The sequence below is a fragment of the Microtus pennsylvanicus genome, chromosome 1, assembly GCF_037038515.1.
Source record: "Microtus pennsylvanicus isolate mMicPen1 chromosome 1, mMicPen1.hap1, whole genome shotgun sequence".
Lineage (NCBI taxonomy): Eukaryota > Metazoa > Chordata > Mammalia > Rodentia > Cricetidae > Microtus > Microtus pennsylvanicus.
Genome location: NC_134579.1, coordinates 132,245,209 through 132,257,308, shown reverse-complemented (window position 1 = coordinate 132,257,308; position 12,100 = coordinate 132,245,209). Strand labels below are relative to the sequence as shown.

The following is a 12,100-nucleotide window of genomic DNA, read 5'->3' as shown; positions in this document are numbered from 1 at the left end:
AACATAAACCTGAGACATTTCCGACTCAACCCCCAACACTGCTCTAAAGTGGGTTTTCTTTTGATTTTCAGATTGCCAGTGTCCTGACCTCACAGAAGCCCTCTGCCCTCCTCACGTTGGTAAGTGGCTGGTGTGCAGGAGCCGTGCAGTACTTGGCATCAAGGAGGTGTTTGTAGGGAGCTAAAAGCCTGCCTCTGCTGCTTGGAGGATTGTACAGTAAAGAAGCTAGGCATAGAAGGAGGCTGAGGCAGGACAAGCAGAGATAGAGGCTAGCCTGGGCTACATAAGACATGGTCTCAAGTAAACACAGAAGAGAAACTGAGAAATAGTCATCTGTGGTAAGTAAGGACACCAGTGTAGTCCTAATGGCTGCTGTGTCTTAAGATGCTGTCCTCATGTCTGCATGTGCTGTGTCTGGTCTTGTGGCCACAGTGGGCAAGGCATTGCCAGCATTCCTGGGATTAAACCAGCCTGGGAGATGTAACTGTATCTAGCTTAAGCTGATGGCATTATTTATTGTCACTCTTTATTCGCACCCTGAATCCCCTATGATAATACAGTCTGAAAAGCACACTCTTGAACCTTAAGGAGAGCACAGCCTGGGGTGGGGCCGGTGTGGGGGTGGGCTCCTGGTGTCCAAGCGGGGCTTGGGAGGTGCAGTTGTCCATTCGTCTACCTGAACGTTAGGACTCTCACACACAGAGCCCTTCTTGCTTCCAGAATGGCCCTTCTTTCCTTTGTCGACTGACTTATACAGTAATGCCAACCCCTTCATGTGTTCTCTTTGCTACGCGCTTCTGTGGCTAAGCATGGAGGCTAGCTGTCTTGATTGCGGTCAGAGCTGGCCCAGTGTGTTTCATCTGGGATCTCAGTTGGACAGGGACCAGCTTAAGGTTCTTGAGAAAGCTGTGGCTGCTCAGAGTGTCTCCCTCTCTGGGGTAGCTTGCTTTTCTCTGAACCCCTCGTTTTGTCTCAGTGTATGGCTGCATTCCTGTTGGATATCTGCGTATAGTTAGGAAAAGGAGGCAGATGGAGGCCGAGGCCGTAGTTGTCCCTGCGTATCTATGGAGAGTTGGTTCCCAGACCCCCTGGAGATCCCAACAGTACAGGTGCAGGAGTCTCTTTTATTCCATTTAACCTACGCATACCCTCCCATATCCAGTAAATCATTGCTAGGTTAAATAAAACACCTAATGCAATGCTAAGTGCCTGTCTTAGGGTTTCTGTTGCTGAGGTAAACACCATGACCTAAACGGGCAACTTGGGGAGGAAAGGGTTTATTCCATCTTAGAGCTTGTAGTCCAGCATCTCAGAAGACAGGGCAGGAACTCTAACAGGACAGAGACCTGGAGTTGATGCAGAGGGTATGAAGGAATGCTGCTTACTGGCTTATTCCCCATGGCTTGCTCAGCCTTCTTTCTTATACCGAATAGGAACACCTGCCCAGAGGTGGCACTGCCCACAATGGACTGGACCTTCCCACATCAATCATAATCAAGAAAAAGCCCTACAGGTTTGCCTGCAGGCCAATCTAATGGAGGCATTTTTATCAGCCATGGTTCCCTCCTCTCAGATCTTGTGTCAATTGCCATGGTTCCCTCCTCTTAGATAGCTTGTGTCAATTGACATAAAGCTAGCCAGCACAGTGCCCTGTGTGTAATGTTACACTATCTTGTTTAGGGGACGATTATAAGAAAAATCTGCAGCTGTCATTGTTTTTTGTGGGGGGAGGGGAGTGTTTTCTTTTTTCGAATATTTTTGTTCTATGATTGTTGACTTTGGTTAAGGTGTCTCAGGTTCTTGCTTGTCTTGCCCAGCTCCTGCCTGGGCCTGAGTGTCTGAGTAGTGTAAGCAGTGTGCTCTGGCCCATCCAGACCTGTCCCTTGCTGTGTACCCGGGATGCTGTAGATCTGTGGTGCCTCTGCTTCTTCTTCCTCTAATTTTCTTCTTTCTCTTTTTGTTGGTTCCTGCTTTTGTTTTTGAGACAGAATGTCTGTAAAGCCCAAGCTAGCTTAGACTTGGTGATCAGCCCTCCTCAGCCTCCCTAGAGCTAGAACTACAAGCATGCTCCACTGTCTTTGGATTTCTCTGTGTTTACATTGAATGAGGAAAGAAGTTCCATTTTGGCCCTGGGGCCCAGCTTAGAGTTACCCTGCTGTGGAGTCTCTGCCAGGGAAAAGCTAGAGGGGCAGGGCATGCTGGGCTGTGGTAGGCCTCCTTGTTCTCTTCTATTTGAGTCTGGCTGGAAGAGGCAGGCATCCTGAGGCAGGCCTTGGGAGGGCCCGGTGGTCCTTGTATGACACACCTGTTCTCACACCCCTTTTTCTCCCCACAGCGTGGTGTCAACACAGACAGTGGCAGTGTCTGCAGAGAGGCCTCCTTCGATGGCATCAGCAAGTGAGTCCGACCTTTGTCAACTGATCTTTCCCAGACTGGCCGCACAGGACATGAAATATGGGAGGGTGATAAAAATGGATTTGATCAAGTGTTTGGAGGAAATGTGTAGAGAAATAATTTGTGTAAAATCACTCCATCTTTTGCCTTAAGAAAAACACCCTTTCTTATTGGGCTCCATCTTGGAAGAGCCCTGGAGCCCTGGGCACTGTGTGGCAATAGTAGCTGTTTTCTTTGTTTTTTACATTGATCAATTGGTTGTATGTGTATGTGGCGGGTGAGTGTAGAGCCATGGTGTGTGTGGAGGTCAAAGGACAGCTTGTGGGGTCTGGTTCTTTCCTTCTGTCTGTAGATCCTGGGAGTTGAGCTGAGGATGACAGGCTTGGGCAAAGCAAGTTTACCCTTTAAGGCAAATTGCCCACATCCACAGCCAGCCTTGTTTTGTTTTCTGTTTAGCCCAGGCAGGCCTAGAAGTGCTCTGTGCTGTGGCTCTGAGTTTTATAGTCTTTTTGTATCAACCCCATCCCAGTCCTGGGCCAGCCCAGTTCGCAACAACTCCCTAATCTTTAACTCACTCCCCAGTTAGGCTCTGGGTTGAGCCTTCTAATCTCTACTTAGGAAGCGGTTCCCCTCTCTGGGCAGTCTCCTTGTCACCCCTCACCCATGCCCCCAGAGGGCGCTGCCTGCTGGCTGCACTTGTGCCACCAGGTCAGACTGGGTCCTCAGGTCTGAGCTGGAGTAGCCTGGCTGCTACTGTTATAGTTGGGCCCTTGAGGAAGCAAACAGCCCTCAGCCATACTGTTGCACCTGAGCCACAGTGTCCCCAAGCACAGGTTCACTGTAGCCACTTTGTCCTCTGTTGTCCTTTTGTGGACTGAGGTGGTCCAGGAAGAAGCTCCTTATGTTTATGTATGAGTCTCAGCCACAGGAGGGAATCTGTGTATGTGCGATGGAGGGTGATTAGAAGGGATTATGAGCTCATGAATATGTATCGTTTCTCCCCTGATAAGAGCTGGGGGGCAGGGGCACTGGGTATCCAGTTTGCTTCTTTCATGGCACAAACTGCTTAATCCTCTTAGGGATTTGCCCTAAGTGGCCTGGTAGTGTCCAGCTTAGCTTGCTGAAATGCCCATTGCCTCCTCACTGTCTTCCCCTCCTAATGCCCCAGAGCTGCCAAGTGCCTGCACCCCAACACCTTGCTCACTTTTCACAACCCACACCATCTGCAGCCTCTGCTCGGGTCTCAGCCATGTGGGAAGGGCATACAGGTGGCTGGTTCTCACTGACTGGCTCTGTGACTTTGGCTACCACATGTAACATGGCACTGCTTGACAGCACTGCTTGGGTGGTGGGGACCAACGGAGACAGCTGGGGGCCAAAGCCTGCTTGGTAGCTCAAATCTGTTACCCCATGAGCCTTGGTCTCCCCAACTGTGTGATAGCCAAGTGGACCCAGCATGGTCAGTGGCCTGATTCCCGTTTGACTGTAAGCTGCAGCGTCTGAACCCTGCCTGAGAGGATGCTGCGTTTCCCAGACTGGATTATGTGACTGGTGAGGTCCTGGGGTGAAGCCGCTGTGGCAGATCTCTGCTGTACTGGGAAGTTTCACCAAAAAAGGCAGGTGGGACCCCACGAGGCCATCACAGTCACTGGGGGGCCTCACTGAGAGGATTCCCTGCTGCAAACTCCAACCTTGCTCTCCTTTCAGCAGATCCCAGCTTCCGCCCCTTGTTCCTCCCCTGAGTCTTTTTGGTCATTCTCAGAACCTCAGGGAGCTTGTGTCCTGTAAGCCTCCACTCCATGGACATCTTGAGGCTTGTCTGGTTTTGTTTTGAGACAAGATCTTGCTCTATAGCTTAGGCTGGTCTGGAGCTCACAAGTCTCCCATTATAGATGTGTACCGCCACGTCTAGCTTGGAGACCTTTTCCTGAGAGCCAGGGGCTGCCTTACTTTTCTACAGTCTTCCCACTCATGGGATGCACCTATATGGTGAGGGGCTGCCTATAGTGTTCTTCGGGCCCCATAGCAGCTGAGCTGGGTGACTGCTTTCCATGCTGGGTATGGGTTGGCTTCTGCACCCATGTGATGAGCTGTTGGCCAGAGTCTGACCCATGATCTCTGCTTTGGTGCGTCTGGCCTGTGTATGGTACCTATATTCCCTCCTCTCTCTGGTCCAAAGTAGGCTTGTCTCTTATACCCCTTTTCTATGGGCCTCACCTCTCACTCTGTTGCCTTTGTGTGATTTTCAGGTGTTCTATGCTGGGACAAGAGCCTTCATCAGTGCCCTCTATTCTACATTCCATGAGCACTGACTTCGGGTCCTGGCACTGGTTTAAGTGCTCCCAGGTCCTCTCAGCTAAAAATCATATCTGTGTTCCTGGGCTCTGGGTGTAGCCCATTCCCATGCCTCTCACCAGGTTGCTAACACCTTATTTCTGTCTCCAATTGGTCTCTGAGTCAGGCTATGTAAAGACCTTGTCCTCAAGGGCCACCATGACTCAGGACAGCATTTACCTGCCTGCCGAGTGACCCAGCTGTTTGCTAGATAATAATAGAGTCTTGTGCTGTCCTGGTTTCCAACGTACAGCTGCTCTGTCCCCTCTCACCTCTCACTGCCTAAATGGAGCTCCACATTCCTGGTGCTTTTGGTCTCTTTAAATGTCTCTCTTGAAATGCCTCTCCATCTTGAACCCATCTGACCTTTTGCCTAGATGGCTACTCAGGTTTAGCTCTCTCCATCTGTCCTCATGGCCTCCCAGGCTGCTGTTTCCCTTTGGCCTGCATGAGGGAGGGGTAGCAGTAGCCTTAGTAATCTACCGTTCCCAGACCCTCCCAGCCAGGGAATTGGTTTGTGACTTTTTACTTCAGAGTGTGGCTTCATGGGAGTTACCTACCTGTAGTAGTAGGAGCGGAGGGCTGAGTCCCCGCACCCGGCTGCCTGAACAGCTAGCTTTACCCGAAATAATTACAAGGAAACTGTATTCTTTTAAACACTGCCTGACCCATTAGTTTCAGTTTCTTATTGGCTAGCTTTTACATATTGATCTAACCCATTTCTATTAATCTGTGTAGCCCACAAGCTGGCTTACCAGGAATGATCTTAACCTGCGTCTGTCTGGAGTGGGAGAACCATGGCGACTCCTTGATTCAGCTTCTTTCTCCCAGCATTCCATTCTGTTTACTCCGCCTACCTAAGGGTTGGCCTATCAAATGGGTCTAGGCAGTTTCTTTATTAATAAGAAATCACTCCCACATCATTTCCCCTTTTTCTGTTTAAACAAAAAAGAAAGGCTTTAACTTTAACATAGTAAAATTACATATAGCAAAAACAGTTATTAAGCAAGAATGACAGTTACAATATTTATATCTATTTTATCTTTTATCATAACAATGGAAAACTGTAACTACCTATCCATTCTTCAACTCCATCAAAGACTCCAGAAGGATATAATATTACCTAAGTAAACAAGAAAATGACAGAGACATCTCGCTGCCTGTACAGTCACCCAAAGTTCCTCTGTACCATTGGGGCATCCATCTTCAGCCTTCAGGCCCATAGTATCCAGCAGACATTTCCATGAAGCAGGCAATTTCAAAGACAGTTCAGTCACTATCTGCTGTGTCCTGCAGAATGTCTCACAGACTCTTTCATGAGTCATGAACCCCAAAAGACCGTCTCACCTTTAGGCAAGTTCAGCAGTCCTCTCTCTGCGGGTTCTCTGTGTCCATTTTATGCAACAGTCCAGGCAAGAGCAGTTTCTTGCCCAAATGGCTATCAAACTCCATAAGGATCCTCTTCGATGCCCATCTTCTTCTTGAAGTAGATTGGTGCTACCAGGAGCAGAGTGTCTCATTGTCACGAAAAGTCCCAAGTTATTAAAACATTTTAAATGCCATATTCTGTAGCCCTTGAGAGATATGAAGAATGCCTATCTGAAACACATCTCTATATATCTAGAAAATCCAAGTAACACGACTACAAACTTGACCACTATTTATGATTATCCATCAACAACCTATATTTCCTAATTATACATTACATTTTAAAAATGAACTACACAATCACACCTTATTCAAGATCAAAATACATATACATACAACAAAATCGACCTTAAAATCCATACCAATGCAATTTATTTATACCTATATCATATCCCCCTTTAAATGTAAAAGAACATTTATAAACAATTTTTGGGAATATGGGCGCAGTTTTTTCTCTCCAAACTGCTTTCTGCTGAATGGGGGCGTCGTTAATTAGGTCTTTCATGGTATAACCTGTGTGCTAGTTTCATCTCAGTTGGCAGTTGAGCGAAGCAATTTTTTGAAGATGTCACAACAACCTTTCAGGAGGGCGTGGTCTATCATACCAAATTGTAATAGAAGAAATCCACAGGGTCTGGTCCTCTGTGAAAACAAAAGAAGACCCTCTCCAAAGCATCATATTCTTAGACCCAAATTTTGAAATCGTAATACCCTTATATCCATTCTGGTTTAGCTTGGCAGCCCATGTAATGAAATGTCTCTCTGTATTTAGCTCCTTCACAGTCAAAAATTTTAAAGAAAACACAATGTACATAATCCAGACTTTCTGTGAATTTTCCATTTTTACGTGGCTTATTTTTCTTTATTTCTTTTAATCTCTTAACTATCTGTACTCTGTCTCTTTAAAGACTTTACCTTTTTTTTTAAACCATTAACTTTATTCTCTATATTCTTTTTCTTCTCTCTCTCAAGCCTACGTACATTCATCCAACAGTGTGACTCATTGAGGTCTGTTATGTCTGAATCTGTTTTATTGTGAATCTGTAACATTTTTACTATCCAGGAGCATTTCTTAAAATGTTAAGCAGTTTTTAAAAACTTAAGTTGCACCATGTACAGGTAATACGGTACCGCCTGTGTCCTGCCCAGTCTAAACCTTAACTGCCCTGTTTTTTACGGTAATTACGGTAGTTCCTGCCTGAGACCAGCACAGTTCATCATGGCAGAGCCGAGCAGCTCCTGCCTCAGAGCCGAGCAGCTCCTGCCTCAGAGCCATTTGGTGTCCCTGAGCCACACACAGTTCCAGGCACACAGCAGTCCACATTGCCATCAACCAAGCCATAGCACTTTACTCCAAATGCTCCATTCAAAAGCTCTGTCTCCCGCAGGAGCCAGACAGAGATCACAATGACGGCACAGCCCAGAAAGCCGGCATTTTAAAACAGCCAGTTTTTTCCTGCTGCTGAGTCAGGACAATTTCTTTGCGGCACGCAACCCACAAACAGCAAAAAGCTGTCTTAAATTCTCTCTCTCTCTCTCTCTCTCTCTCTCTCTCTCTCTCCTTTTTAAGCCCTCTCAGGTTTTACGTGGAGTTCATTAGCACGTTGGGTGCCACTCTGTAGTAGTAGGAGCGGAGGGCTGAGTCCCCGCACCCGGCTGCCTGAACAGCTAGCTTTACCCGAAATAATTACAAGGAAACTGTATTCTTTTAAACACTGCCTGACCCATTAGTTTCAGTTTCTTATTGGCTAGCTTTTACATATTGATCTAACCCATTTCTATTAATCTGTGTAGCCCACAAGCTGGCTTACCAGGAATGATCTTAACCTGCGTCTGTCTGGAGTGGGAGAACCATGGCGACTCCTTGATTCAGCTTCTTTCTCCCAGCATTCCATTCTGTTTACTCCGCCTACCTAAGGGTTGGCCTATCAAATGGGTCTAGGCAGTTTCTTTATTAATAAGAAATCACTCCCACATCACCTACCTGGGGTACTGTCCCATATGTGTAACCTCAGCTTCAGGCCTTAGGCCTCCTGAGGCCCACAGGAGAGTGTGCACTGGTCTGAGAGAGGTGGGGACAGCAGACGAGCAGAAGGAAGAGGGTGGTGGAAGTGAGGGAGGAGGTAGACATGTCGGAGGTCAAAGAATCTTGCTGAAGCCACAGGTCACTGGGCTCATAAGAGGATATGGCGTCTGATTATTTTGTGGTCTTTGTGTTGAGTGAGGGGTCTGCCCAGCCCATGGTACCAGGCTTAGCCCTGTGGTCTTTGTGTTGAGTGAGGGGTCTGTCCAGCCTGTGGGCCATGCTTGGGGGCCCTGCTGGATCAGAGACAAGTTCCAGGGAGTGTTTAGTAGAAGGCCTCTCCATCTGGTGGACAGGAGCAGGGTCAAGTACTCATTGCCAGGCTCTGCTGTTGTGTACAAGGTCTGGTATGTAGGCTGGAGCTGGGAGAAGTAGAGATGGGGGCAGACCTGAGTGAAGACTTGAGACCTCTTCTTTTTTTTTGGATTTTTCGAGACAGGGTTTCTCCGTAGCTTTTGGTTCCTGTCCTGGAACTAGCTCTTGTAGACCAGGCTGGCCTCGAACTCACAGAGATCCGCCTGCCTCTGCCTCCCGAGTGCTGGGATTAAAGGCATGCACCACCAACGCCCGGCTTGAGACCTCTTTTTGTGTACTCCAGGCACAGGGTCCCTAGAGCAGTCAGCTCCTACAGCCCATGACTAAGTCAAATGGCATGAATCTTTGTTAGTGTCCGGGGAAGTAGATTTTAGGGCAGTTCCTGAGACTGGGAAACTGACCATGGAGGTTCTATGGAGCGGGCATGTGGCCTGAGCTGAGGGCCACCCATCCATCAGAGTCAAGACATGTAGTGGGGATGCTTCCCTGGTATGAGCCCATCCCCCTTCCAGACAGGCAGAACCTGTGCCCATGGGCTCTTCGTGGAGACAGCAAATTACAGAGTTCACCGTTGATGCCGTCATCTGAGAGAGAAATACGGTCCTTACTTCACATCAGCTGGCTACTGAGAAGAAGCATATTTCTTATCTTTTGCCATTTAGTTAAATTGCCTTGCATATTTGAAGACAATTGGTTACAAATTAATTCCATTGAAATAAGCAGTTAAATATGAAATGCTGAATTTGGGACTTGCTAATGCAAGGATATTAATATTCAATGATGTGAATTTTAAAACCCAGGAAGTTAGAGGGACATTATTAAAACTTGACGATTTACAGCAAAATGCCAATTTGTGGTTTGAGGACCATGACTTTTGGGTAATTGTTAACTTGCATATCAAGTTAATATTTAGGATTGGATTTCAAATTATGGCCCATGGAAATCTCCATGATGGGAGAACCTGCCCCGCTGCCCCAGCTTCCTAGCGTGTGTGTGTGTGTGTGTGTGTGTGTGTGTGTGTGTGTGTGTAGTGGTGGGGTGGGAGGAGATAGAGGCCCACACTGGGCCAGGCCCACCCTGTTCACCCTTACGTTATCCACCTTCCCCTTCGAGGATACCCTCTCACCCTCACGGGCACAGTAGGGTTTTGGGTTTGTGATTTTTTGCATAACGAACATATTCTCATTAGTGAAAGTGCTACTAACACTGAGGCCACAATGTGGAGTATCTGCATGCATTGCTTAGACTCTTGACTCTTCCGTGTGTCCATTGGAATTCTATGTGTCTGTTGTGTGTTTGCCTTGGTCCGTATGTACCATTTGTGTCTGTGTGTCCCTGTTTATGTGGTTGTGGGTCTTTACATATATGTGTGTCTGGCTATTGGAATGAGTGTATGTATGTGTCTAGATGATCCTGTGTGCTACGTATGTCTGCCTTTGTCTGGGCATAGGGAATAATTCCTCCTTTGTCTGTATTTCTGATTTCTACAGTCTCACTCACAGTTAACCACAATCTGAAAATACTACATGGAAAATTCTAGAAATCTATAATTCATAAGGACCCCAAGTCAGTGCTCATGGCCTTCAGGATAGGGCACTCATTGAAGGCTCCTGTCCCAGCTTAGGAGCCCCGAAGACCATGCATGGGGTAACAGAGTAAGAGGTGAGGCCCAGAGAAGGAGGCACTAGGGGGCAGCTGTGGGAGGGAATGGGAATGCTATGCGCAGGCTAGGCACCCCAAAGCACACAGCCCACTATGGAACTCTATTCTTAGGTCTCACTGTGTAGTTCATGCTTGCCTCAAACATAGTCCTCTTACCTCAGCCCCCTGCATGGCTGAGGTTGTGTGCGTTGCTATGCTTGGCCAGTTCATAAGTTTATGTTGTTCTGGGTTCCATCTTTCATCCTTTATCTGTGGTGCATGTGATACTCACCCATCAGTCTCTCAGTGGCTGTCTCTGTTATCAAATCAGCCAGTACTTGTGTTCAGAAAGCCTTATTTTACTTGTAATTAGTTTTCCAAAGCACAAGTCTATTGATGCTGGCAGTCTTATTCTAGTAATGCTGTAATTGTTCTGTGTTATTATTACTTATTACTAGCCTCCTACTGTGCCTAATTTGTAAATTAAATTTTGCCATAGTTATGCTTGGGGGAGAGAACCATGATCTATTTAATGTTCAGTACTATCTGTATCCTCAGGTATCTACTGGGGTTCTAGGAATATGTTCTTTCTAGCACACAGGTCTGTCCTTCTCTATTGAACTTGGATAGCTCTCTCTCTCTCTTTTATTGTTTTTATTAAGCTATATATTTTCTCTGCTCCCCTCCTTCCCTTTTCCCTCCCCTTCAACCCTCTTCCATGGTCCCCATTCCCCCAATTTACTCAGGAGATCTTATCTTTTTCTGTGTCCCATGTAGTATAGATCCATGTATGTCTCTCCTAGGGTCCTCTTTGTTGTCTAGGTTCTCTGGGATTGTGAATTGTAGGCTGTTTTTTTTCTTTGCTTTATGTCTAAAAGCCACTTATGAGTAAGTACATATGATATTTGTCTTTCTGGGTATGGGTTACCTCATTCAATATGATGTTTTCTAGATCCATGCATTTGCCTGCAAATTTCAAGATGTCATTGTTTTTTTTTTTCTGCTGGGTAGTGTAAATGTACCACATTTTCATTATCCATTCTTTGGTCAAGGGGCATTTAGGTTGTTTCCAGGTTCTGGCTATGACAAACAATGCTGCTATGAGCATAGTTGAGCACATGTCCTTGTGGCACGATTGAGCATCCTTTGGATATATACCCAAAAGTGGTATTGCTGGGTCTTGAAGTAGGTTGTTTATTAATTTTCTGAGAAATTGCCATACTGCTATCCAAAGGGGCTATACCAGTTTGCACTCCCACCAACAAGGCTTTAGTGTTCCCTTTACCCCACAACCTCTCCAGCATAAGTTGTTATCAGTGATTTTGATCTTGGCCATTCTTACAGGTGTAAAATGAATTCTCAGAGTTGTTTTCATTTGCGTTTCTCTGATGACTAATGATGTTGAGCATTTCCTTAAGTGTCTTTCAGCCATTTTAGATTCCTCTGTTGAGAGTTCTCTGTTTAAGTCTGTACCCCCATTTTTACTGGATTATTTGTTCTTTTGATGACCAATTTCTTGAGTTCTTTGTATATTTTGGAGATCAACCCTATGTCTCATGTGGGGTTGGTAAAGATCTTTTCCCATTCTGTAGGCTGTCATTTTGTCTTGTTGACCGTGTCTTTTGCTTTATAGAAGCTTCTCAGTTTCAGAAGGTCCCATTTATTAATTGTTTCTTTCAGTGTCTGTGCTACTGGAGTTATATTTAGGAAGAGATCTCCTATGCCAATGTGTTCAAGGCTACTTCCCACTTTCTCTTCTATGAGGTTCAGTATGGCTGGCTTTATGTTGAGGTCTTTGATCCATTAGGACTTGAGTTTTGTGCATAGTGATAGATATGGATCTATTTTCATTCTCATACATGTTGATATCTGGTTATGCCAGCACTATTTGTTAAATATGCTTTC

At 46.2% G+C, this 12,100-nt stretch overlaps 1 protein-coding gene across 1 annotated transcript in view; it reads left to right on the top strand.

The window, feature by feature from the left end:
* The window catches only part of Pepd (peptidase D), a 145,914-nt gene that overhangs the window by 30,634 nt on the left and 103,180 nt on the right, over positions 1–12,100 (top strand). The window contains exons 5-6 of the mRNA XM_075984511.1: positions 72–119; positions 2,336–2,397. Of these exons, the coding sequence (XP_075840626.1) occupies positions 72–119; positions 2,336–2,397 (110 nt within the window). The remainder of the gene's footprint in view (positions 1–71; positions 120–2,335; positions 2,398–12,100) is intronic.